General features: G+C 50.9%; 1 protein-coding gene across 1 annotated transcript in view; it reads right to left on the bottom strand.

Moving 5' to 3' along the window:
* prex1 (phosphatidylinositol-3,4,5-trisphosphate-dependent Rac exchange factor 1) overlaps positions 1 to 25,700 on the bottom strand; it is an 86,416-nt gene that overhangs the window by 54,052 nt on the left and 6,664 nt on the right. The window contains 5 exon segments of the mRNA XM_079742284.1: positions 3,980 to 4,141; positions 4,502 to 4,603; positions 7,487 to 7,591; positions 11,889 to 12,011; positions 13,092 to 13,157. Coding sequence (XP_079598410.1) covers positions 3,980 to 4,141; positions 4,502 to 4,603; positions 7,487 to 7,591; positions 11,889 to 12,011; positions 13,092 to 13,157 — 558 coding nt within the window.

The following is a 25,700-nucleotide window of genomic DNA, read 5'->3' as shown; positions in this document are numbered from 1 at the left end:
TTCCTGTCAACAAAAGATAGGAATCAAATAACTCAAATCAAAACTGAATTAAACTACAATCAAACTACAATTAAACTACAATGTATCTACGTTGTTTTGGTAACAGCACTAATGACCTGCCCGCTGTGGTGCTCAACTCACTGCATGTCGCTCTGGATAAAAAGAGTCTGCTAGACGACTTCATACTGATGAATGCTCAGGCCATTGGAGCGTTTAAGAGTGCAACCGCAGTACAAAGCTTTAGAAAGATAAACACACCCAGAGCGAGACATGAGATTCCCCCCACTTGATGAACTCTGCTGGCATATCCCTCACCCTAAAAGAGGAGGGCTGCAGTAAGGGCTTTAATATTTGATTGCTGTAGCGGCAGTCCATTACTGGTCCAGTGAGCTGTTGATGGCTCTCGTGGGAGTCCACAGCGAGGAAGACGATGAGAACCACGTCAGTGAAAAACGCAGAGAGATACAGCTGTGGCGCTGTAAATCTCTCCGTTTCTCTACCCATGTCAGAACAGAGACAACGCATGACTGTCTCTCTCCCTCCCGCCCCCACTCTCCCCCCATCGCCTCTCCCCCTCAAACGTCTCATTACTGTACTCCCAGAAGTCTGGGGACCCTAAAGGGGTCAGAGGGCAAGCGGTTCTCTCTTGCCCAGACAGTTGGCCAGAGTATGAACTTAAACCGCGTCCTGAACTCTGGACTCGAACGCTCTCTCCCTTCGCGACAACGAGCAGGCTGCAGGCCTTCTGCACCGAGAGTCTCAGAAGGGGGTGTGTGGGTGTGGGGACGGGTAATGCTGATAGGGAGTACTATAATCGGAAGGCTTGCAGGAAACCCTTTTTAAAAATAGCTGACCAGAGACACCGTGGGAGGTGCATGTTCAGATATATGGCATATTTTATCAGCCACAAAGCCACAAACTGGTGAAAGGGCACATCGAAACACACACCCACACCGACACACACACACACACATACCGTGTCGAATTGAAGTCCTGTTTAACCACAACGTTCTCACTTCTTCGGCGTTCTTAACATTTCTAACCCAAACAAATTCTGTCACACGCTTGAACACGTATCCCTCTAGTATTACTAGAGCGGGACGTCTTGTCTTGATGTGAAAAGCAGGAGCCAATGTGTTTCCGTAAGCACGGTGCGGCCCAGTATACAGTTAACCCCCCACGGGATTAAGAGTCTACTCTCTGGGCAGGCGTTTGGCGTCGCGGCTGATCACTTATTGATGAGCAGGGCAGCCTCTAGTGATGGCTGATCCATTGACGAGCCGACCGCCTCGGAGCCAATTGACCTTCGTTATTCCTTACAAGTATGGCCGTCAGTTAACCAATTAAAACGCACCGCCAGGACATTCAAACATCACACAGCCAATTAAAACGCAGCATCAACACATTCCGAACCCCCACTTAAGGGCCTTTGAAGTTGATCTCGTCCATGCGTAAGATGGATCCAAAGAGAAAATAAGGAACATCCTCTTTTTGTTTCTAAAGTGGTCTGCTCTCTGTCCTGTCTTTTAGAAACCCGGCTGTTCAGCAGTTGGGATCTTTTTTGTAGTTAGCTCAATATTGATGTTCTGCTTCAGTCGTCTCAGCCTCAACTAGGAATGTTTGGAAAACTGCCGAACACCCAAATGATAATATCATAAACCGTCCGGAGAAAGACAATAACGTGATTTAGCTGACAAACCCTGACAACCACGACGGGACGGGAATGTTGTGTTCTTTAAGCGTGACAAAAAGGGGCCGCAGACACCACTCCTGAAAAACACTATTCTAATCAATCACAATTCACTCGGAGAAATCCATTTTCCGTTAAGACTCCAGGTTAACTGGAACCGAGCATGTCCATGGGTGGATACCTCGTGCACGCGCACACACACACACACACACACACAGATAGACGGACCCACCCACACACACACACACACACCTTGAGGCCAGCGATCAGGCCCCAGCCCGGCAGAAAGCACTGTGCTCGGGGCGTCTTTAATGGATTGGGCCTGGCTGAATTGGTGATGGATGTCTACTGCTACGGAGTTTATAGAGAACACCGATCTCCCAGAGTCTGGACATGCCTCACCCTGACCGCACCACAGGCTTGGATTACACACACACACACACACACACACACACACAGACACAGTGTTTGGGTGTGTGTGTGCGTGCGTCTCTGCCTGTCCATCAATGTGTCTGCATGTGTGTGTGTCTGTATGCATGGCTGCTTGTTTCTGTCCATCGTTGTGTGCGTGTGTTTGTGTGTGCATTTGTATGCGTGCCGGTGTCCCTCTGTTCATCGATGTGTCTGCATGTGTGTGTGCGTGTGTTTGTGTGAGTGCCTGTGTCTTTCTGTCCCATATATGTGTGTGTCTGCGTGTGGTTGTGTGCGTGTCTGTATGCGTATCTGTGTCTCTCTGTCCATCTATGTGTGCGTTTATGTCTGTATGTGTGCCTTTGTCTCTGTCCATCGATGTGTGTGTGCGTGCACCTGTTCCTCTTTACTCATCTGCTGTATATTTAACAAATGTTCACGCATTTATGGTCGGAGTGCGTGCACATATGGATGACATGTGTGTTAGTGCCTACACGTGCAAATCATTGTATGTATATAAGTGCACTGTGGTGATTGACGGGCAGTGTGTGTGTGTTCCATTAGCACAAATACAGAGTGTAGCCCGCAGAATACCTGAGAGTAGACTAATGCAGTTAAGAGATGGATAACCTATGCACTGTGTGTTATGCAGGATTTTTTTAGGCGTAGATTAACGTGTGTGTGTGTGTGTGTGTGTGTGTGTGTGTGTGTGTGTGTGTGTGTGTGTGTGTGTGTGTGTGTGTGTGTGTGTGTGTAGTCAGTAGACTGGGAAGTGCTTTCTAGACATAATGGACCCTAATGGTTCAGGGAAGAGCTCTTTCTGGTGCCCCTGATTGGTTGGTTTCTCGCGGCGAGTCGCACATTACAACCGAATCTTCGCCTCCTCGTCTCCCAATCGGGTTATGGGCGCGTGCTTCCTGTCTGTGAGTGATTCAGCAACGTGGCCGAGGTGGGACATAGGAGAGCTTTGTTAAAGTTGAAGCAAAGGGAAACTGCCAAACGGCCGACAACAGCTTCTTGTTTTGCTCCACTAACATTTGTGGCAGCGGTGAAGTGGGGAAAATATTCATAGAGAGACAGAGAGAGTGAGAGATAGATAGAAGGGGGGAGAGAGAGAGAGGGGGGGGGGGGGGGGAGGGAAAGAGCATGAGAGTGAGAGAGAGTCAGAGAATGCAAGAGCGTTCTGACTCTCTCTCTCTCCCCCTCTGACACTTTCTCTCTCTGTCTGTCTGTCTGTTGTTCTCACTCTCTGACATATCTCTTGACCGTGAGAGCGAGAGCGTGAGAGTGAAAGAGAGCAAGAGGGTGAGAGTGAAAGAGAGAGTTAGCGAGAGATTGAGACACATTTGTCCTTGTCACATGACCATCCCCTTGTGTCTTTGTCCTGTGAATTAAGCAGCTCAGATCGACCATTTTCTATGCATTTGACCAATTACTACACATTTGTAGAAAGCACCACTAATCTGAGTCTCATCACCACTAAGAATCCCGCCCTCTAGGTCTCCTCTGATTGGCCGGTGTGCCACTAGGCCCCGCCCCCCACCCGCTCTCCTCGGCATCTCGAGTGGGAAGATTGTCTCAGTGGGTGGCCCTAGGTGACAAGGTCTCATTGTGAGAGAAGTGCACTTTTAAAGAGTCTTTTAAACCCCATTTGAGTCCCAGCTGGAGTCTATCTAGACGGCATCCTGAGTCTATCTAGTGTCCAATGTGGAGTCCGTCTAGACCCTCATCTGGAGTCGTTCTTAACCCCATCTAGTGTCCATATACACCTTTATCATATAGAGTCCCATCTGGATTCCATCTAGACCACGACCTCACCTCCCAGCCCTCTACGTGGGACTGCAGACAGTCCTAGACCCCCCCGGTCCCAGACCTCACCTCCCAGCCCTCGATGTGGGACTGCAGCTGCTCCAAGGCCTCCAGCTTCTCCATCTGCCTCTTGGTCTCGTTGATGTTGGAGCACACCGTCTTCATCGTCTGCAGGGCCTCCTCCACCGCCGGGTAGTCCATGTGCTTCTTGGGGGTCCTCTTCAGGAGCTCCTAGACCACCGGGAACACCAGGGGGGGTCAGCACGGGGAGGGGGGCATAGGGCGCCAACATGCTACGTGCTACTCTGTTCACATCGTTAATACCCGAGGGTATTAGTCCCCGAGGTTTGAGGTCGTCTTTGAGGAGTAGTGTTGTGATTTGAGGTAGGGCAGGGTAGCAGTAAGGTAGGGGAAGGGATACGGCTATCTAGGGTAGGGCAGGGTCGATTGGAGTAAGGTAGGGTAGTTACTACTCCAGAACCAGTGCGCCAGGTAGATGTTTTTGGGTAGCAGGTGCTGTAGGGTGCTAGGGTAGTGTATTGGGGTCACAGCACATGACCCCCACGTGAGTGTGGGTCAGGTGGTCCATACCTTAAGGAGCAGGGGGTACTTGCAGATCCTCTGGATGGGGTTGAGCAGGTACCCCTCCAGGGGTATGTCTGTGCTCTTCTTCCCGCCTAGGAGCATACAGTGCTGGGGGAACAAACGCAGGAAGCTTCCCTTAAAACGCGCCAGACGGAAAAGCGACCACTACACGCACACACACATCGGCCGAAACGTGGCGATTGATATCGACGGAGGGGACGCCGACACGGTGGCCCGAGAGCCGCTCGGAGCGGGAGAAACCGGTTTCTCCGCAGTTCCTTGAGATCAAAGATCATATACCACGATCAGAGATCAAACGTCGAGATCAAAGAGGAGATGAACCCGGCGCGACACTCAGGAGATCTGTAACAGTAGGAGGAGAGAGGGGGGGAGAGAGAGAGAGAGAAGGCAAGACAGGGAGCGAGAGAGAAGGGACAGCGCGTGCGAACGAGCAAGAGAGAGAGAGAGAGAGCAGGGGCATGAGTTAGAGGGAGAGCGAGGCAGAGAGAATGAGTGAGAATGTGAGAGAGCCAAAAGAGAGTGAGGCAGAGAGGGAAAGAGAGAGAGGGTAATAATAATCCAAGACAATGACTTTGATCCCTATATGTGAGACAGATGAAAGAAACGGGGGGGGGGGGCTGGAAGAGAGGGTGAGGGAGGGGTAGAGGATGGAGGAGAAGTAGGAGTGGGAGGGCCTTGGGGGAGAAGCAGGAGAAAGACAGGAGTGGAGGGTGTAGACAGCACCGGAGAACTGCAGAGTTTTCAGCATTCCACGGATTCCAACGAGCCGCGGAAAGACTGGTGTGGTCATTCCCTCCCTCCCTCTCCCTCCCTCCCTCCCTCTCTCGCTCTCCCTCCTTCTCTCCATCACCCTCTTTCTCTCTGCCCATCTCCCTCCGTCCTCCGTCTCACTCAGATTCACTTCTCAACTCAATCATCCCTTATTTGTTTCCATCTTCCTTCCTGCCTGCCTTCTTTCCTTCCTACTCCATCCCTCCTCCGTCCTCGTCTCCTGCTCCTCTCTCCTCTCCTCTCTCATCTCCTCTGGCTGACCTCCTACAAGGAACTGGGAGTTTCTCTCGTCTTCCTTCACCCTCTTCGTCCGTCTCGTTCCCGTCCTCGTGTCCCCGCCTCTTGTTCCCTTCACCGCGATGATCCACCTCGCTAAGCGTAGGTAGCTTAGCGAGGATCTCCACCAGGAGCTGAACCTCCCCTGCATCTTGGTTTCTCACCGAGGTCAACGAATGGGTCTGGTCTTCATAACCATGGAATGTAATTAACAGATTTAATTAATAGATTTGAAATTAGAGAGAGTCAGGCCAAATGACATAATACCAAGCATGTGCAACATTCAGGGACTTTAGGATTTGACTTTACTGCCATTTGACGGACCACAATAGACAAAACCAATAGCTACCGGAACCAGGGCAGACCCAGACCAGACCCAGACCCAGACCAGACCCAGACCAGACCAGACCCAGACCAGACCCAGACCAGACCCAGACCCTGACCCAGACCAGACCCAGACCCAGACCAGACCCAGACCCAGACCAGACCCAGACCCAGACCCAGACCAGACCCAGACCCAGACCAGACCCAAACCCAGACCAGACCCAGACCCAGACCAGACCCAGACAAGACCCAGACCAGTCCCAGACCAGACCCAGACCAGACCCAGACCAGACCCAGACCAATCATTCTGATGCCCATGCTCCACCTCCACCGTCCTGCTCTGGGGGGTCGGGGCGAGGCCTTGGACCACAGCCGTCCAGCAGCAGAAACATCTGCCCTCCTTGGGGCCAGCCCTGAGTTCAGCTGGTGACTTCATCTGTTAGAGAGTCCTACTTAAGCAGGGACCCAGCCCACCTCCTCCTCCACCACCTCCACCACCTCCTTCCCTTTCCCCCCTTTCCCTCCTGCCTTTCCGGGGTTTATTGTCTGGCCAGCCCCCCCCGGCTCCGCTGACCAAAACATGGAAACAGCTGGCGGGTAAACCAGAGACCTCCCCCCCCCCCCCCCCGCGGGGAAGTACCGCACAATGACATCACCACATTTACTGCCCTTTAGCGGAGTGCGACCGTGGCAACAGAGGTGAGCCCTGTGTCAGGGGAGGAGGGGGAGAGGGGCTGGAGTCGATGGGGACGGACGGAGAAGGGGAAGACACGGGGAGGACCAGAGCGGACAAATGAAAAGGAAGGGGATGTGGTGCAGAGGAAGTAGTTAGGAGCGGACAGGAAGCCAGTACGGTGAAGAGACGAGGACGCGGGAGGGGCGCGATGGGACTGTGGCTGAACCCACAGGGGGTCCGGTTCCTCCCTCGTATCTAGACGACGGGCAGGGAGGCGGTGGGAGCTCATAAGTCAGGGAACAGGGTAAACATTTAGAGCAGGGGCAGTAGATCACAGGAGGGGGCGCTGAGAGAGGACAATGAGCGGCAGCGACGGGGGTGAGGATCAAAGAGGAGACGACAAGGACAAGTGATGATTATGAAGCAGCGGAGCAGCTTGCTGAGCGCAGTGGAGCGCAGAACGGCAGAGAGTAGCATGGCGTATGGTAGCATAATATAGCATAGCGTAGCTTAGCGGCATGCTCGGAACAGTTGTGGTGCACAATAGCACATTAGCAATACATATAATGCCTAGTAAAGCATAGCGTAGCACAGAATATCACTACTTTGCATCACTTCTAGTATGAAGCTAAAGTGTTTTCCTGGTGATGAAAATAATGTGAATAGCCTATAAGTATATCCTAGTAGCATATCCTATAGTAGCATAGCATAACATAGCATAGCGTGGCATACTGTAGCACAGAACAGCACATTGTAGCAGAGAATATCAGCGTAGCATAGAACACGGTGGTCTAGAAGATCGTCGCGTTCCATAGCATGTCAGAGTGTAGCATAATGTAGCGTAACATGTCAATTCATAGTGAATTGAATCGGCTGATCCCCAGCGTAGCCTGGCCTAGCCTAGCCTAGCGTAGGAGTCTCACCAGTAGGAAGGTGCGGGTGTTGGGGACCTTGTTGAGCTCCATCAGCAGCTTCAGGGCCTTCTCGTGGTTACTGCAGTACTCGCCGTACATGGAGAACTTTCCCTTCTGGAGGACAACAACAAACACAGAAACACGATCACTTAGACACTTTAGACACTCACGCATCGACGTCAATAATGTACAGTTATACCGCTAATGCTGTGCACTCAACTGCTGTCGGTGAGGTCCTCGCACATTGACCGTGTCTTACAAATTATGTATTTAAACTACCGTTCAAAAGTTTAGGGTCACCCAGACAATATCATGTTTTCCATGAAAACTCACTTTTAGTCAACAGTTTTCTGTGCTAACTTACAAAGAATTTCAAATCATCAATGAGCCTTTTAACACGATGAGCTCAACAATGAACTATTAACACAGTATTAACTACTACTAACACAGGAGTGATTGCTGCTGGAAATGGGCCTTTGTACACCTGTGTAGATATTCCATAAAACATCTGCTGTTTCCAGCTAGTCAATTACCACATTAACATTGTATAGACTGTATTTCTGATTAATTTCATGGTATCTTCATCTCCAGTGCTTTTCTTAAAAAATTAAAGACATTTCTAAGTGACCCCGAACTTTTGACCGGTAAGGTCCATATTTCTTCGGCATTCATTTTCGGCAGCGTTTCACTGTTAGTAACATCTAGTCATCTTCAAGTCGTCACTCTGTCCTGAACTTTGCAGTAACACCCTTCCTCCCCGATGATGAAAGATGCACCGTCTCATCTGATCCGCCCGGACAAAGGAACGTTTAAACTCGACCCCGTTCTCCGACCGCAACACAAACACGTCCTGCAGTATTGATGAAGCCCTTTCTCCCGCCGACAGCTCTATTGTCTGCAGGAGCGGAGGAACGCCTCGGCCGACAGATCTGAGGTCTGCAGGTGTTGAGGCCGCGGGTTCGAGACCCCTCCAGGGACGTATGGATCTATACGTTGTTTATACTGCACCCCGACATTGGATCCACGGCCCCGGGACCCCTGTGGCGTCGGGGTGTGTGTGGGGGACAATAGAACGGGGACTGGGAGGGGAGACTGGGGTCTATCGTTGTGTTGAGGGATTGGGGGCACGCCTGCAGGTTCTGGGGATGCAACCCCAACTCTAAGAACGCACCGCATCGCGTGAATGGGTTCTAAATTCTTTCATTCGTTCATTAATTAATTTGGGAGAGAGTACAGAAGCAGATCTGTGCTGTTGACACAACATCCAGAGTATTACATCTCTGACGGTGACATAATCCTTAAAGAAAAATACTTAAATCCACATATGCTGTAGTTTGTTGTAGTTCGTACCCTGATCCAGCCGGATGACCAGCAGCAGGCTGTGGAGGTGATATTTGTTCCTGTATTTGATCTTTTACTTGATGCTGTTCTTCCTAAGCAGAGCAACTGCAAACTGAAACACTTTCCCCCAGTAAGTAAAAAAAAAGATTAGCCAGTAGAAGACCAAATAAATCTCTCAAGGTATACTCTGTGGTGCTCAAAACACACCCGCTCAGAAACACACACACAAACACACACACACACACACGCGCTCAGAAACACAAACACACACGCTCAGAGACACAAACACACACACACACACGTTGTGACGTCTCTGTCCGACATGTGACATCGACCCAGCAGTCATAAAACCCCCTGATGTAAAAATAGCCCCTCAGAGCGACAACAAGTCCCCCGCAGCGCCCCAAGAAGACCCCCTCACACGCACAGGGGCCGCGGGCCTTCAGGGGCCTCACAGAGATCTGTGGCGGGCACGCAGGGAGCACAGAACCGCTCTCGAAGCCTCTGTCTCTCTCCAACACCCGCAGGGTAAGCCTGGGATTCTCGCCTCTGATTGGTCAGAAGGGGTCTCCTCCGACTGGTTATGGTTAGGGTTAGGGTTAACCCTAACCATAAACTCCCGCAAACAGCTAGGACTAATCCAAACACGATCTAAAGGAGAGCCCTTCTAACCAATCGTAGGCGAGAGTCCCAGACTTATCCTGCGGGGGGGTGTTCAGACGGGACCACAGTGATGTCAGTGTTTGGCCCCGTCCTCCCCGGCCAGGAACACACGGTCGGAAACCGAGCAAATATTGACGTCTCCGCCGTTCCTTCCACCGGCCACGTCCGGGAGGAGGGAGGGGGGGAGGGGGGGGGGAATTAGCCGTCGCACGCGGGGGATCGGACCGGGGCGTTAGTGTTCCCATTGAAGAGGAGGGAAACACTCTGGTGTACAGTCGGCTCATTTAGCCACTGCCTTCGTCCACAGGGACTCACAACACTTTAGGTTTTATTTATAGAGGCGGGTCAGGTAGGGGTTACACATCTCGCTCAAGGGCGCCTAGATGTTGGCGTCGGGGTTTGAACACAGGACCTCTGGGCTGGGAGAATATCCACCCTATCCATCTGGTGAATGCCCTCATGGAAATGTTGTTTCGTGCTTTTCATGCCTTTATGGACGGAACATGGTTGGCGTGTTAGCGGGTTGAACCCACGAGCTACCATGAAGTTCTTTATTAACCCCTGCCCCCCCCTTTCCTCTCCTCCCTTCCCCTCCCCTCTCTGCTCTTCCCCCTTCCTCTCCTCTCCTCCTCTCCTCTCTTTCCCCCTCCTCTCCTCTCTTTCCCCCTCCTTTCCTCCTCTCCCCTCGCCTCTCATCTCTTCTCCCCTCCTCTCCTCCTCCCAGTAGACATTCTACATCCCCCACAATGCCGAGGGGTTAATCAAATCTCCGCCGTGGGGTTGACCCTGAGCCAGGGGGGCAAGGGCCAGGGGTGGCCAGACAAGAGGCTGCTCTCTGATTGGCTAAGAGGTGCGAGAGGGTCGGGGGGGGGGGCGGGGTTGGTGGTGTAATAGATATCCTGTGAGTAGCCCGATACCTCCACCACCGAGATAAACAGAAACGCTGTGACGCGTGCGTGTCAAAACAGACAGACACAAACGCACTGTGCCAGGGAACCATCACACACTCCATAAACATGAAGATAAACGGTAAATTGACTGAATTTATACTGCACTTTTCTAACCAGTGGCCACTCAAAGCGCTGTACAATATCGCCTCACATTCACCCATTCACACACCGACGGCGGTGTCAGCCACGCAGGGCGACAGCCAGTTCGTCGGGAGCAGTCAGGGAGGGGCGTCTCGCTCAGGGACACCTCGAACACTCAGCTAGGAGGAGCCGGGGATCGAACTAGCAACCTTCCGGTTACCAGCCGACCCGCTCTACCTCCTGAGCCACATGCCGCCCCCAGATCCGTCCTCTTGGACACCTTGTTAGATAACCAGGTATCCAAGAGGAAGGTCAGTCCGGACCCCCTCAGCCCATCGGTCTCTAACGGTCCCTAAGAACAGTGGCGTTGGTTTATGTTGTGCTCGGTCCCTTGTAACCATCACACTTAACCTAATTACAAACGATAGAGAACTAACCTAGGACTGACGTTTAACATGAGACCTGAAACCGGTCACATGATACAAAAGAAATTAAAGAGAAAAACAACAATGTTGCCTAATGCTTCTGATTCCGGTCATGTGAGAGAGGTGAATGACTCCTGGGGTCTGGCCTGTGAGTGAGTGAGTGACTGACTGAGTGAGTGAGTGAGTGAGTGAGTGCGAGAGTGCGAGATTGAGAGAGGGCGAGAGAGTGAGTGAGAGAGGGCGAGAGAGTGAGTGAGAGAGAGTGAGTGGGAGAAAGAGAGATTGAGTGAGTGGATGAAAGTGAGGTAGTGATTATTAAAAAGTGAGAGTGAAATTGTGAGGGGCAGGGAAGGAGAGCGAGCGAGGGAGAGAGCCCTGGAGAGCCTGGGAGAGAGGGCGAGAGACCTGGAGAGCCATGGAGAGAGAGAGACAGGGCGAGAGACCTGGAGAGCCAGGGAGAGAGAGAGAGGGCGAGAGACCAGTACATTGTCCCCTTGGCAGAGCGGGCCCCAGTGTCTTCCTCCCGGACACAGGGCCCGCTTTGTGTCCCTGGGGGCCGCACGAGTTCACACAGGGGCCCGGAGGAGGGGAGAGAGAGAGCGAGAGAGAGAGAGGGGGAGAGAGAAGAATAATATAGGAAGAAAGAGAAAACAATGGAAAAACAAAGACCAAAAACAAAGAAACAAACGAGGAAGGAAGAAAGGAAGGAGGAAAGTAAGAAAGAGAAGGGGAGAGGGAGAGATGCAGAGTACCAGAACAGCATCGGAGGAGGAGAGAGAGAGAGCGAGCGAGAGACAAAGAGAGAGACAGAAACTGCCTGACAGGATGCAGGCTTGTTTGCGACAAAGAGGAAAGCAGTGTGTGTGTGTGTGTGTGTGTGTGTGTGTGTGTGTGTGTGTGTGTGTGTGTGTGTGTGTGTGTGTGTGTGTGTGTGTGTGTGTGGTCACTCACATACAGCAGGAACACGTGCCCCAGTGCATGCTGGGGATGGGGCTCGGGCTGCAGGCAGCTCTCCAGCGACGACAGCAGCGCCCGGTGCAGGTCCAAGATGTCCTCCATGTTGGAGAACAGGACCTGGGGAGCGTTCAAACCAAACTTTATTTACACTAAATCGCCTGACGGCGGTTTATGGTGGTTTTAAGTAATGACATTGATTGATTAAGTAATTAAAAACGTTCCTGCGGAGAAGACGATGATGACAGGAAGATGAAACAAAAACAAGAAAACAATAAAGCGAAAAAGAACTTTAGCCTTTTATGTCATTATGTGACTGTGATTTATGACGATGTAAAACACTCAGTACGGCATTTGCGGAAGGCATTCTATGATTAAACTTACAATGCCTACAAAGACAGATAATATTTCTTTTCAGGCGCTCCAAGAAAGAGATCATTACCCAGTGTTGCAGCCCCTTAAAAATCGTAACACATAAAATACGAAATCTGTAAACAATAAAACTGTCGTCAGTGTCTGCACTGAAACGGCTTCGCTTGGTGAAATTAGGAGGACATTTGTGTTGTGTATTAGAGGTAGGGCCCGTTTGTCTATTCGGCACCCTTCAAACACTGAGGACTTCAGTCTCTGCCTCCATGGGCAGAAGGCCCCTTACAGCCCTTTAAAGATCAATCAATGAATGAGCGTGACGGCCGATCATTTACAGCAGGGATAATCTCACGTCAGAAAGACACCTGCGTGTAATAACTACGCCCGTCCAAGTTTATCGTTGTGCGTGACGTGGTGGTTGTGAAGGCGTGACAGGGGGATGAGGATGATGATGATGATGATGATGATGATGATGATGATGACGACGATTGAGGGTTCTGACCATGTGTGTTCTGATGATGTGTGTTCTGACAGTGTGTGTTCTGATTGTGTGTGTTCTGACTGTGTGTGCTCTGACTGTGTGTGTTCTGATGGTCTGTGTTCTGACTGTGTGTGTTCTGATGGTCTGTGTTCTGACTGTGTGTGTTCTGATGGTCTGTGTTCTGACGGTGTGTGTTCTGACGCTGTGTGTTCTGGTGGTGTGCGATCAGACAGTGTGTTGTCTGATTGTGTGTGTTCTGATGGTGAGTGCTCTGACTGTGTGTGTTCTGATGGTGTGTGTTGTGTGTTCTGATGGTGGGTCCATGACTGCCGGGGTCCAGGCGGGCGTACCTTGACCTGCTCTGGCGTCAGACACTGCTGGTCCTCCGAGGTCTGGCGGATCCGCTGCAGGAAGGCCTGGAACAGGGAGAGGAAAACACGACGTTGAGGAGCTGGAGGGAAGGGGTACAACACCTCCTTCTGCACGACGCTCAACACAGAAAACTTTATTCATAAAGCTCTTTGACACGCTCTCCAAGCGCTCCGGGTCTGCGTGGCGATGGAATGTGTGGTTGACAGTAAGCGGTTTGTGTTCCGCTGATTGTAAATAATAGGACAGTAATGGATATGAAGTACAGTGTTACTGCCGCCGTCTGTTGCAGCCCGGTGTTTATGGAGGCGAGCTGTTGGTGACATGGCCAACATCTGCCACACGCAAGCTGCCAAGCGCACCACGCACACACACACAAACACAGAGGGAGAGACACGCACACACACACAAACACAGAGGGGGACACACACAAACAGAGACAGACACACACACACACACACACACACATACATACAAACAGCCAGAGGGAGAGAGAGACAGACAAACAGAGTGGGGTTGATGGCTTGTATAAGCACCCATCAACCCCACACACTCTGAGTAAGATTGGCTATATCCTAAAGACTAGTCCAGTCAACTAGGCAGATAGCCAACCAACCGGCCTGGCTAGCCAACAACCTAGCCAGCTAGCCAGCTAGCCAGCATTGGGCGGCTAGCCAACCGGCCCCCCAACCATATCAACCCCAGAGCCGCTACGCTACGGACGGAGGTCTCGCCAGCGCTCAGAACCGTCTCCACGTAGCATTTTGCGGAGACCAGAAATAGACGGAGCCCGCCGCGCGGACGGGGTCTCCGCGGCGTCGGAGCCGGCTGATTACAGGAGCCGGTGGTTTTGGGAACCCGGTACTTTGTCCCGCCGCCGTTTGACGGTTCACTTTGGGGTTTCCCCCCCTGGCAGGCGGCCGGGCGCTTTAGTCCGGGCGTTGGGCTAACGAGGGCCCCCATATGGCCCGGGAGCGAGAGACCAGCGTCCACACTGGAGCGGGCAGTCATGTGAGAGGTCTCCCCCTGGCCGTACCAGGGAGGGGGGGGGGCTTCCTCAGTCTGGCTCACACACTGGAGACGGACGGACGGACGGACGGGGGTGGGGAGCCAAGGGAAGAGGAAGCCAAGGATGTGTAAGGACGGTGTTTTGTTTAGATAGACAGAGAAGTGGAGAGAAGCCTCCTTACTTTTACTGGAACTATCTGTAGATGATGGAGCCATGCCAAATGGAGAGGGGGGAGGGCGGGCGAGGGAGAGAGGTTAAGACAGCTGCCGTCCACATTCGATTCAGTCCAGAGAGGGGGGAGAACGCTGAACAAATCCCCGGACAGATGTGGTCGGGGAGGGAGGGGGTGCAACATGGACGCTTCAAAGGCCATCTTTGAGTCCAGCGTCCGGCTGGAGCACTGGCTCTCTGCAGAACTCTATACAGGCTCTTTAGAACTCTATACAGGCTCTTTAGAACTCTCTCTACAGCGCTCTTTAGAACTCTCTCTACAGCGCTCTTTAGAACTCTCTCTACAGCGCTCTTTAGAACTCTCTACAGCGCTCTTTAGAACTCTCTACAGCGCTCTGTAGAACTCTCTCTACAGCGCTCTGTAGAAGTCTCTCTACAGCGCTCTGTAGAACTCTCTACAGCGCTCTTTAGAACTCTCTCTACAGCGCTCTTTAGAACCCTCTTTGAACTGGATCTATGCCGTGTTCTATAGAACTTGCTCTTTACAGAGGTCTACAGAACTGGATCTGTACAGAGTTCTATAGAACTGGAACTATTTTGTGTTCTACATCAGCGTTTCTCAACTGGTGGGTCGCGACCCAAAAGTGGGTCGCAGACTCATTTTGAATGGGTCGCGGAGTGTAGGAGAAAAAATAAAATAGCTAAAAATAGTTCCAGTGATTAGGCCATCTGATAAGAGATGAGATTTTAGGTTATTTTTAGTGAGCCGGATAATTTGGATCAGCTCACCAACAAGAGCCGGCTCTTTCGGCTCCCAAACAGCTCTTCAAATGACCACTTATACCTTTTATAATTCAGCCAAATGTAGCCCGTTTTGACATATGATTCCTATGTGTCGGCCTATATATCACTTCAATTACTAAGTTCAGCACTACCTATCTCTGCGAAAGTGGCTTCTCAACTTTGGTCCAGCTCAAGTCCAAGCAGAGGAACAGGTTGGACGCTGGACATGACCTGAGAGTAACTCTGTCAAACATCACCCCAGACTTTGAAACTCTTATCAGGAAAAAAGCACATCCCCAACTATCTCATAAGCTTCACTGAATGCTTGTTGAGTAAAAACAATCCGTTTACAAAGCCTACTTGAAGATTATATTTGTGTGATCAGTTATGATGTTCATCTTTTTCATATTCACCTAAATCAGCAGCACGCAGTATTGATTGACCAGTTTCTCATTGCTAGAGAGCTCTGTATGCAGGGATGAAAAAGGTTTTGTTTTTAAGTTAAAAAAAACATGATGACATTGTGTATGTGTGATAGTGTTTTAGAGAAATAAATTTGCTTGGTTTTAATAAAAATGGGTCGCGACATAATGACCATGAAAAATGTGGGTCCCAAGGCCAGATCAGTTGAGAACCACTGTTCTACATAACCATGATCTATGCAGTATTCCATCGAAAACGGATGCACGCGGTGTTCCAGAGAACACAGGGCCATGGCACAGGAAATAAAGTTCACTTAGAGAGAAAGAGGAAGCGATCACCTGGCCTCAGAGACCTCCAAACCAACGGGTCTAAAAGCCCAGACAGCAGCAGCAGACCACTGATCACAGATCAATGAGCGGTCGAAGACAAGGCCTCACACCGGGGAAGGGGGCGGGGTCACAGGCTGAGGCATATGGAGAGATTTCGTGTTTTTCCAAAAGAACTACCTGGTCGCATGTAAAAATAACACAAGTAAAAAAAAGAAAAAGCCTGTAGCTTAACACCACCTGCCTGCGGTTGTCATAGCAACGCCGTCTCCGTCACCGCCGGCGTGGCCGACGGAGACCTGGAGTGACACCGCGGGGCTCGTTAGGTGCGGGGCCCTGAACGGGGGGATTTGGGGATTGGGGGCCTGAGTAGCGGGGCTGAGCTGGGGGGCCTAGCGACGTGTCCGTGTCTCCGGGCCCGGGCGTATCGGATGATGTCCACTCTGACGTCAGCTGGCTTTGGGGGGGGAGTTGGTTAATGCTGCTGTTTACCGGTTTGTGACGGAGGTGAGGTTGGAGGTAGAGGGGGGAGAGAGAGGGGGAGGGGGGAGAGAACCTGATTCCCGGCCTATTAGCCGAACAAACAGCCACTCTAAGAGGTGGAGAGCAGACACCCGATAGAGCCGAGAGCAGATAATGTAGAAAACAAGCAACAAGAGATATATCTTTATCTATCTATCTATCTATCTATCTATCTATCTATCTATCTATCTATCTATCTATCTATCTAAAGAGATATATAGATATGTTTGCATGTGTTAATGTATTTGGGGGGATAGGGGGGGTTGTATAATTGATCTAGACGCAAAAAATAAGCATAAAATATTCCCCGACAACAGTTCCCCGGTTGTCATGGTGACGCATGAAGTTTATTTACCCAAAACCACGGGGGTGTTTGGAGAACCGAGAGAACCAAAACAAGTCATCCGCGGACGACAGGGAGTCCAATAATGAACGGGTGCTTTAGGAGCAGGTCTGACCTGCACTCAGAGTCAGACCTGTCAGAGTCTTCAGGGAGTGGCGAGTGACATCCGAGTCTTCTACTGAGTCACTGGATTAAAGAGAGGAGGGACATGATCTAGATCAGGCTGCTGATTGGCTGAGAGCGTCATCCTCTTAAGGTCAACACACACACACACACACACACACACACACACAGGGGGAATCTGTCAAATGCCATCTCATTATAAAATGGCATGGCACTAGGAGGCCACTAGAGAACTAAAGCTAATAATGAATACTTTTCTATTCATGAATGGGAGAACTGAATCAGCTGTAGATATGATTAATATCCGCAGTATGCCCTGTTTCATCACGCGTCCTTCCGCTTGTGATGCCATCACAGCCGGAGGGGGAACCACAGGAAAGAAAGCAACCACACACACACTGAGGAAATCAGCATGACCGCTGAACTTCCGTGGCCACGCCCGATTGCAAGACTCTTATCGGAACCGTAACAGATTTGATTTGGTATCAAACTCATTCTCCTAACCCTAACCCTATCTGGGTACCAGGTACCAGGTGTGAACAGGCTATTCTGGATCTATCTGGGTACCAGGTGTGAACAGATCATTCTGGACCCTTGTGGGTACCAGGTGTGAACAAGTCGTTCGTGATCCTTTCTGGGAGCCCAGCGTGAACAAGCAGTTCTGGACCTATCTGGGTACCAGGTGTTAACAAGTCGTTCTGGATCTATCTGGTACCAGTACCAGGCCGACCAAGCCCCGCCTCTCCCCCTCGCCTCTCAGGCCCTGTGCGGAGACTCCACAGACCCCAGCCTGGAAACCGCTTAGCAGTCCCGTTAGCTTTGGCGTGTCCGTCTCCCCAGCCGCTGAAAATCACCCCAGCCAGTCAAATACTTAACACGCCAGCAGTGAGATATGTCACCTTCTGAATAGTGTGGAGTGTGTGTGTGTGTGTGTGTGTGTACGTGTGTGTGTACGTGTATATTTGTGTACGTGTGTGTATGTATTTGCGTACGTGTCTGTGTCTGTGTACATTACGTGTGTGTGTGTGTGGGGGGGGGGGGGAATTTGCGTATGTGTGTGAGTGTGTGTGTATATTTGTGTACGTGTCTGTATATTTGTGTATTTGTCTGCGTGTATTTGTGTACGTGTCTGTTTGTCTGTGTGTGTGTATGTGTTTGTGTATGTGTGGGAATAAGTTTGCGGTACGTGTCTTTGTGTGGGGGGGAATTTGTGTACGTGTGTGAGTCTGTACGTGAGTGTTTATATTTGTGTATGTGTCTTTGGGTGTGTGTGTGTAGCTGTGTATATTTGTATACGCGTGTCTGTGCATATTTGTGTGTGTGTGTGTGTGTGTGTGTGTGTGTGTGTGTGTGTGTGTGTGTGTGTGTGTGTGTGTGTGTGTGTGTGTGTGTGTGTGTGTGTGTGTGTGTGTGTGTGTGTGTGTGTGTACGTGCGTTTGTGTGTGTGGTATAACTCCATTGTTGTGTGGGTGTCTCTGTGCCATGTCAAATGTGTGTAGACTCGAGCGCGTCGCCAAGGAGATCAGCAGAGGAAGCGTGAGCGGCCCTGTGTGTCACGTGCACGCGGCGCACGTGACACACAGGAAGTGAGAAAAAGAAGAGAACTGCCATGCCAAGCCATCGGAACTGGGGTAGCAACCGGTACGGAACCTCTTCTGGGGACACATGTTCCGGCACAGGAAGTTACCTTTACTTGAAGGAAGTTGCTGACATGCAAGACTGGAAATCCACTTGTTTCTATTTCTATCTCTCTCTCAATTCAATTCAAAATAGCTTTACTGGCACGAGAAACAAACATCAACACATTGCCAAAGCAGGTGAACAATTAAGAGGTCAAAAACATTAAATATAAAAATAATCTCTCTCTCTCTCTCTCTCTCTCTCTCTCTCTCTCTCTCTCTCTCTCTCTCTCTCTCTCTCTCTCTCTCTCTCTCTCTCTCTCTCTCTCTCTCTCTCTCTCTCTCTCTCTCTCTCTCTCTCTCTCTCTCTCTCTCTCTCTCTCTAATGCGTCTGGATCCACTTGTTGTGACTCACTTTGGGTAAGAGCGTCTGCTAAAAGCTTGATGAAACACTAGCTTCACAACGTTTCAATAAAAGCATCAAGGCTGAGTCCTTCCAGTCAGGTGAACGCGTCACCATCGACAACACACTCAGCCCGGATCATTTACATTGAGGCCATTCAGCGGACGCTTTTATCTGACGCGACTTGCAACCGTTCGTGCGCCTAATCCCACGCCGACGGCGGAGGCAACCGCGCAGGGCGACAGCCGGCTCGTCGGGAGCGGGTAGGGTGAGACACCTCGCTCAGGGACACCTTGACACTCGGCCAGGAGGAGCGGGGGATCCAACTAGCGACCTTCCGGTTTCAAGGCCACCCTCTCTGCCTCCCGAGCCACTGCCACCTGACAAGAAGTGGGTGTCAGGGCTCGGCCGTGGCCGAACCAAACGTCCGTAGCCGACTGCTGCTGGCTGTGACCAGTAGTAAACTGGTCACAGCCAGCAGGTCCATACGACGAGCGACCAGCCGTGGCGGCCGGCCCGTATGGTCCCGTGGTCCGCAGCCAACAGGATCAGATGTGTGTCCGTGGGGGCCGCTGATTGAGACTTATTGGAGCAAAAAGGCGCCAGACAGGAGAGAGGGAGGAGAGAGTACAGACGGCCCATATGCTGACCAGGGCTAGACCGTGGCTTCCCTTTGACCCCAGAACCCGCAGCAGGCTTGCTGGCCCTCTCCGTCTCGCTCTGTCTCTCTGTACTATAGCTTTATCTGTGTCTCTTTAAGTCTCTGTAGCTATCTGTGTCTCTCTCTATGTCTCTCTATGTCTCTCTATGTCTCTCTATGTCTGTCTGTCTGTCTCTCTCTCTCTCTCTCTGTAGCTCTCTCTCTCTCTCTCTCTGTAGCTCTCTATCTCTCTGTCTGTCTCTCTCTCTCTCTCTCTGTAGCTCTCTCTCTCTCTCTCTCTGTAGCTCTCTATCTCTCTGTCTGTCTCTCTCTCTCTCTCTCTCTGTAGCTCTCTCTCTCTCTCTCTTAGCTCTCTCTCTGTAGCTCTCTCTCTCTCTCTCTGTAGCTCTCTCTGTCTCTCTCTCTTTCTGTAGCTCTCTCTCTCTGTCTCTCTCGCTCTCTGTAGCTCTATATCTCTCTCTGTAGCTTTCTCTCTCTGTCTCTCTCTCTCTCTGTAGCTCTATATCTCTGTAGCTTTCTCTCTCTGTCTGTCTGTCTGTCTGTCTGTCTGTCTGTCTCTCTCTCTCTCTGTGTAGCACTCTCTCTGTAGCTCTCTGTCTCTCTCTCTCTCTCTCTCTCACATTTTTGGTCCCTGTAGCTCTCTCTCTCTGTAGCTCTCTCACTTTAGCTCTTTGTCTCTCTCTCTCTCTCTCACATGTTAGGTCCCTGTAGCGCCCTCTCTGTAGCTCTCAACATGTGTGACCCAAAAGCGTCTCAAACTACAAGACCTTGTAGTCTGCGAGAGATTTGCATTCCACCCAAATTTATGAATGCAATGTAACCGTTTTGGGGGAGCGGTGCGGTGGAGATCTGCATACTGGCATTGAGGAAAAAAAATTTAATTTCATAACTTTGAACTCATTGCACCTTGCAGGGTAAGGCAGGGAACAGTGTTATCTGAACTGTTGTGCTTTGTTAAGACGGTTGGGTGTTTCTACGGTGTCACAATGCTTTGAAACAGGAGGAGGTTATGAAAGCAGAGCAAGATAAGCACATCAGATGTCCATGTTCCACAGCGAGCTGAGACAGAGAGAGGCAGACAAGAGCCTTGAGATTACTCAAAGAAGCCAGATTAGTTGCGAGGATACTGGTCAAAATCAGAGATTAATTGGTGGATAGAAAGAACACTTCCTATTAATTAAAATAAATAAACACTGTCACTCTCTTAGGACCTACCTTCATTCATCAGCAGATTTATCATTAAGTTTTTGTCTGTTGATCCAGAAGATCAAAATGCAGTGGAGCCAACTGACAAATACTTTTACATTGTTTATGCTTTAGCCCTTTTATTCAAATAACCATCAATAAATATATATTAAAAAACAATACAAGCCCAATGCATACTCAGTAGATATAGTTCATGTTAATTCTGCTATTGGAGCAACACCAACAAAAAAACATTAAATAAAAAGCCCTATGACGGCAATAAAAAGGGGAAGATCGAGCCTAGAATGCAGTGGAAGCATATTCTCTCTCTCTCAGACAGAGATGGAGGTGTAAGAGGAAACGTACACAGAAGCGACGAGAAGAAGCAGAAGTAGCGACAGACAGACGGACACACAGACAGACACACACACACAGATGGATCCTGACTGTGACTTCAACCCGTTATCTTTAGAAAGACGAAGAGCAGGGTTATAGATTACTGTCCTGTCGGGGCCTCTGGCGGGCCCCTGCATGGGGCTCCTGTGGTTTGAGGGCCCTCAGGAGCTACCCGTGATACTAATCTTAAAGCAAACCTTACTCTGGTTTCTAAAATCTTCCCTAACTTCTTATCTCAGAAATGTCAAAGTTCATGGAAGGAATTTTTATTGCCGGTCAGTGTGGGCAGTGAATATTGCAGTTCACCGACCACACATACAGACACGCCCATCTCCAGAGAGAGAGAGCACGCCATGTAGTGATGTGGAGAGGGAGGAGAGGGAGAGAGAGAGAGAGCAAGAGAGGGTGAGAGAGGGCGAGAGAGAGAGAGAGAGAGAGCAAGAGGGAGTGCGAGAAAGAGAGAGAGACAGAGAAAGAGAGAGAGGGGAGAGAGAGGTGGAGAGAGTGAGAGTCTGAGAGAGTGAGTGTCTGAGGGAGTGAGTGAGTGAGTGAGTCTGAGAGAGGGACAGAGAGACAGAGAGAGAGAGAGAGAGAGAGAGAGAGAGAGAGAGCAAGAGGAAGTGCGAGAAAGAGAGAGAGACAGAGAAAGAGAGAGAGGGGAGAGAGAGAGGTGGAGAGAGTGAGAGTCTGAGAGAGTGAGTGAGTGAGTGAGTCTGAGAGAGGGACAGAGAGAGAGAGAGAGAGAGTGTGTGAGAGAGCGATCGAGCAGACAGAGGGCTATTGGAGGTCTTCTGTGAACGGCCTCACCAGCGCTCGCTGTCTCACTTGTTGGTTTGTTTGCCGAGTGGGAAGGTGACCAGGAGGGGAAAAATACTTTCCATGAATTCCGACCGACGCTGTGAAGGCTTCCCAACACGTTCCCACCCGGCCACGCCCCATTCCCATCACCTCCGACTCCTTCGGAACAGGACTCACAACATCCTGCCAGCGTTGACGGCGCTATCCTCTCCCACCCGAATGGATCGCCAAAAGCAAACACAACCGAAAACACACATATTGTTTTAGCTCTGTAAGCACACTGTTACCATACTGTACCGTCAGATCATCATCATACTATTACCTATGCAGAATACAATAAAGCATAAAAAGGAACCATTAGGATGGTCGGCTGAATCAGTATTCAGGAGCTGGAGCGTGTTAGTGTTAAGTAGAGGGTGTTGGTGTTGGTGTGAGAGCGAGAGACCCCCACCACAGCTCAACCTCGCCAAGTGCGGCATCTCGCCTCTAAAAGCGCCTTTTCAGATGGCTTCGGTTCCCACCACCGTCCTAGAACCCAGACCTGGACCCCCGAAGTCTCCCACCCTCCCCCTCTCTCCCCCTAGTCTCCCACCCTCCCCCTCTCTCCACCTCCACCTCCCCCTCCCCCTCAGACCAAACGCAACTAAAACACAGGCTTCTAGAAAGGGGGAAAGGGAGGTGGGAAGGAGGTGGGGAAACAAGGCCTGGACTGAGGGGATTAGAGACAGAGGGAGGAGGGACAAGGTAGGAGGGATGGAGAGATAGAGGGAGGAGGAATGAACAGAGAGTGGGACAAGGAGGGAGGGATGGAGGGATAGAGGAGGAGGGATTGAGGGACAAGACTGGAGGGGAGAGTAACATAAAAAGAGATGGGGTGGGAGAGATAGAGGGCAGGGAAGGAGAGCTGGGGAGAGGGGGGCGAGGAGGGAGAGAGAGAGAGAGAGAGAGATAGAGAGATAAAGGGACAGGCCAGTGGGGAAGGGACTGAGGCCACTCAGGGGTCGAAGTGGCGTGAAAATTGAATAAATAAATGAAGAAAGGCCGTCTTTGTGGTCTGGGAGGGGGGCAGCAGAGCCAGGAAGGCCTGTAGGGCTCCCACAATAAAGGGGACCCCAGCCATCCCTGGCAGACTTCATTCTCTCAAAAGACGTGATTCACAGCCCCCCTCTCCTCCCCCCCTTGCTGCTCCTCCAGAACTCCTCTTGTGCTCCTCCTCCTCCTCCCCCCCCCCCCCCCCCCTCCCCCAGCCCTGCGTCTCCTACCCCTAGCCTCCTCTTTTGGCAGCTCCCCACGTCCCGACACAAAGTCCTCTTTCACTCTCGCCTTGTGTGTTTGTCGTTTTTTTTTTTTTTTTTTTTTTTTTTTTTAATCGGCCCCTCCTCCTCCTCGCTTCCGCTTTGAGGGGACCTTAAAGCGCCCGGCTCCCTGGACACGGGCCCTACGGGGGGACGGGCTTTGGCCTCGGAGCGGATTGACCCGTATAATGGAACAGTGCAATTAGCCCCGCAACACACATGCTGAAGAGCTCCGAGACGAGGCCTGCTCTTACGACTGCTAGTCCTCCGGCCGGCGTCGTCCGTGCTGATGGGTTTCGTGTGAAGGGTGTTGTGTGATTTGTGTCGCTGCCCCTTGTTGATGTACGCTGGGTAAGGATTATCTACAGCCACTCGAAAAAACAGAAACAAAACAAAATAAATGGTTTAGTCTCAGCAAACCAAATCTCCTGTACCCTTGAAGACGGGAACAGAGCCCGGGTGCGTTCCTGTTTTACTTCACGGGAATCCACCACTTCCCGGTACATGAAACCGCTCCTCTCTGCACAATAAAAGCGTTGCCATGCTCAGCAGATAATGAGGTCTTCTGCGTCTAAATCTTCAGAGCGTTGGACAACGTTCCTGCAGCGTGACGTTGGCTTAGCAACCGTCACACAACTGTCCTAAATACACTGAAGACACAGGAGCGTACCCTACGGTGTGCGGCCGAGGGCCACGTCTAGGGTCACTGGAAACGGCCGAGACACGCTGACGTATTGTTGTGTGATGGAGCCGGAGGGTCTGCTACTGAGACTCCTACTGTAAAGCATCACTCCTCTACTGTAGTAGAGGAGTGATGCATCACCCCATCAGAGCCAAGGACAACTATGTAGGCAGGGTACTCACGCCTTGGAAACCCCAACAAAATACATTTGAAGAGAAATTGTTTCTCGCAGTTTGAACATCTGTGGAGGACAAATATTTTTGCAAATTAAGTTGGTCTTACTCTCCTTACTGTTTTGTATTTTGAAGACATCCACTGGAAGTCATTTGACTCAGAGTCATTAAAATATAAACATTTAATCCAGGCCAGTCTAATGACCTCCTGACTCCTGATGGAGAGTCCCCATGAATCAAGGAACCTACAACTGTGACTCGCTGTTTGATGGGGTTAATTGAATCTCGTCGGCATACAATGCAGACGATAGCCTAGTGGTCGGGGGGTCTGAACCAAGAACCTTTCAGCTGAAACTGTAACCCCAATGTCCGCAACCAACCTGTAGGGATGCCTGACCCCTACCTACACTGTCATGACATGCATCCGATTTAGATTTGACTCTAAGGCTTTGCAACCAGATCCGTCAGCTTGAAACGGCTTTCAATGGCTGATCAACACCTTGTAGTACAGTAGAGGCTCTTTATATTCAGTTTAACACGGGAGGGACGTGTGTTGGGTCCTTGGGGATTCGTTCAGCGATGGCGGCGGCGGCACCGAGATGAAACCCAACAATAAGGCCATCAACGTGATTAGTGGCTGGAATGTAACGCCTCACTGCCCGCTCTTTCTCGGTGACAGAAACAGTGTTTGAGGGGAAGCGAGTACTTTTGTGTCGCCCTTGATGCGCTCTCACATTGGCTCAGCTTCGGAGCGTGACGGTGGAGTCTCCAGAGCCCATTGTCAGAGGTTAGAGCTGCAGTAAGCTATTTGTGCTCTCCCCCCCAAATTGTTTAAATCGTGACTTCATTGAGTCTCGTGGTGCTTGTGCGTTCGGATCCACAGCAGCGGCAGGTTGATGGTAAATGGACTGCATTCATACCGCCCTTTTCTAATAAGTGGCCACCCAAAGCGCTGTACAATATTGCCTAACACTCACCCATTCATGCACACGCCAACGGTGGAGTCGACAATGAAAGGAGACAGCCAGCTCGTCGGGGGGCTGTCAGGGTGGGGCGCCTCGCTCAGGGACTCTCCCTGACATCCAACTAGCAACCTTGTGGTTACCAGCCAACCTGCTCTACCTTCTGAGCCACATGCTTCTAGGCAGTGACACAAATACATGAGAGCCCTGATCAGCAGAGTATGCCGACTGCTTTAATCCAAGCATGACAGATTGCATCCGACCTGTGTACACTGATAGGAACGGAGAATCCCCATCACCTAACTTCCACTATTAAAACGGATCTCAAACTGCTCCCCGTTTGCTGTTTCATTGGTTGAATGAAACCACATCGTGTCAAATTACAGAGGGCCGACGGCAGCGTCTCGTTTCGCTAGGTGTTCCAGTATTCCGCGCCGTGCGGCGCACAGTCAATCAGTTATATTTAGACTTAATGGTGCCGCTGCCACGCTTTCAAGTCATTCTGCAAACCCTACGAAATTACGGTCACGCGTTTACCTCAGCCGTTACAGAGCACGTGACAAAACAGGCACCGCGGTCGCACTGCGCGGACGCGCATGGTCGCGCACACACAGACACACAACAGCAAGGCAGCGGAGGAGAGGCGGCTTTCATACGAACCACAGCCCCACCATGTCATCTGTTCCGATGGAGAGCGACATGTGGCTCTGGGAAGA

This window comes from Pollachius pollachius, assembly GCF_949987615.1.
Source record: "Pollachius pollachius genome assembly, chromosome: 8".
Classification (NCBI taxonomy): Eukaryota; Metazoa; Chordata; class Actinopteri; order Gadiformes; family Gadidae; genus Pollachius; species Pollachius pollachius.
Note: the sequence above shows the minus strand (reverse complement) of the source record. Positions and strands in the feature narration are given on the sequence as shown.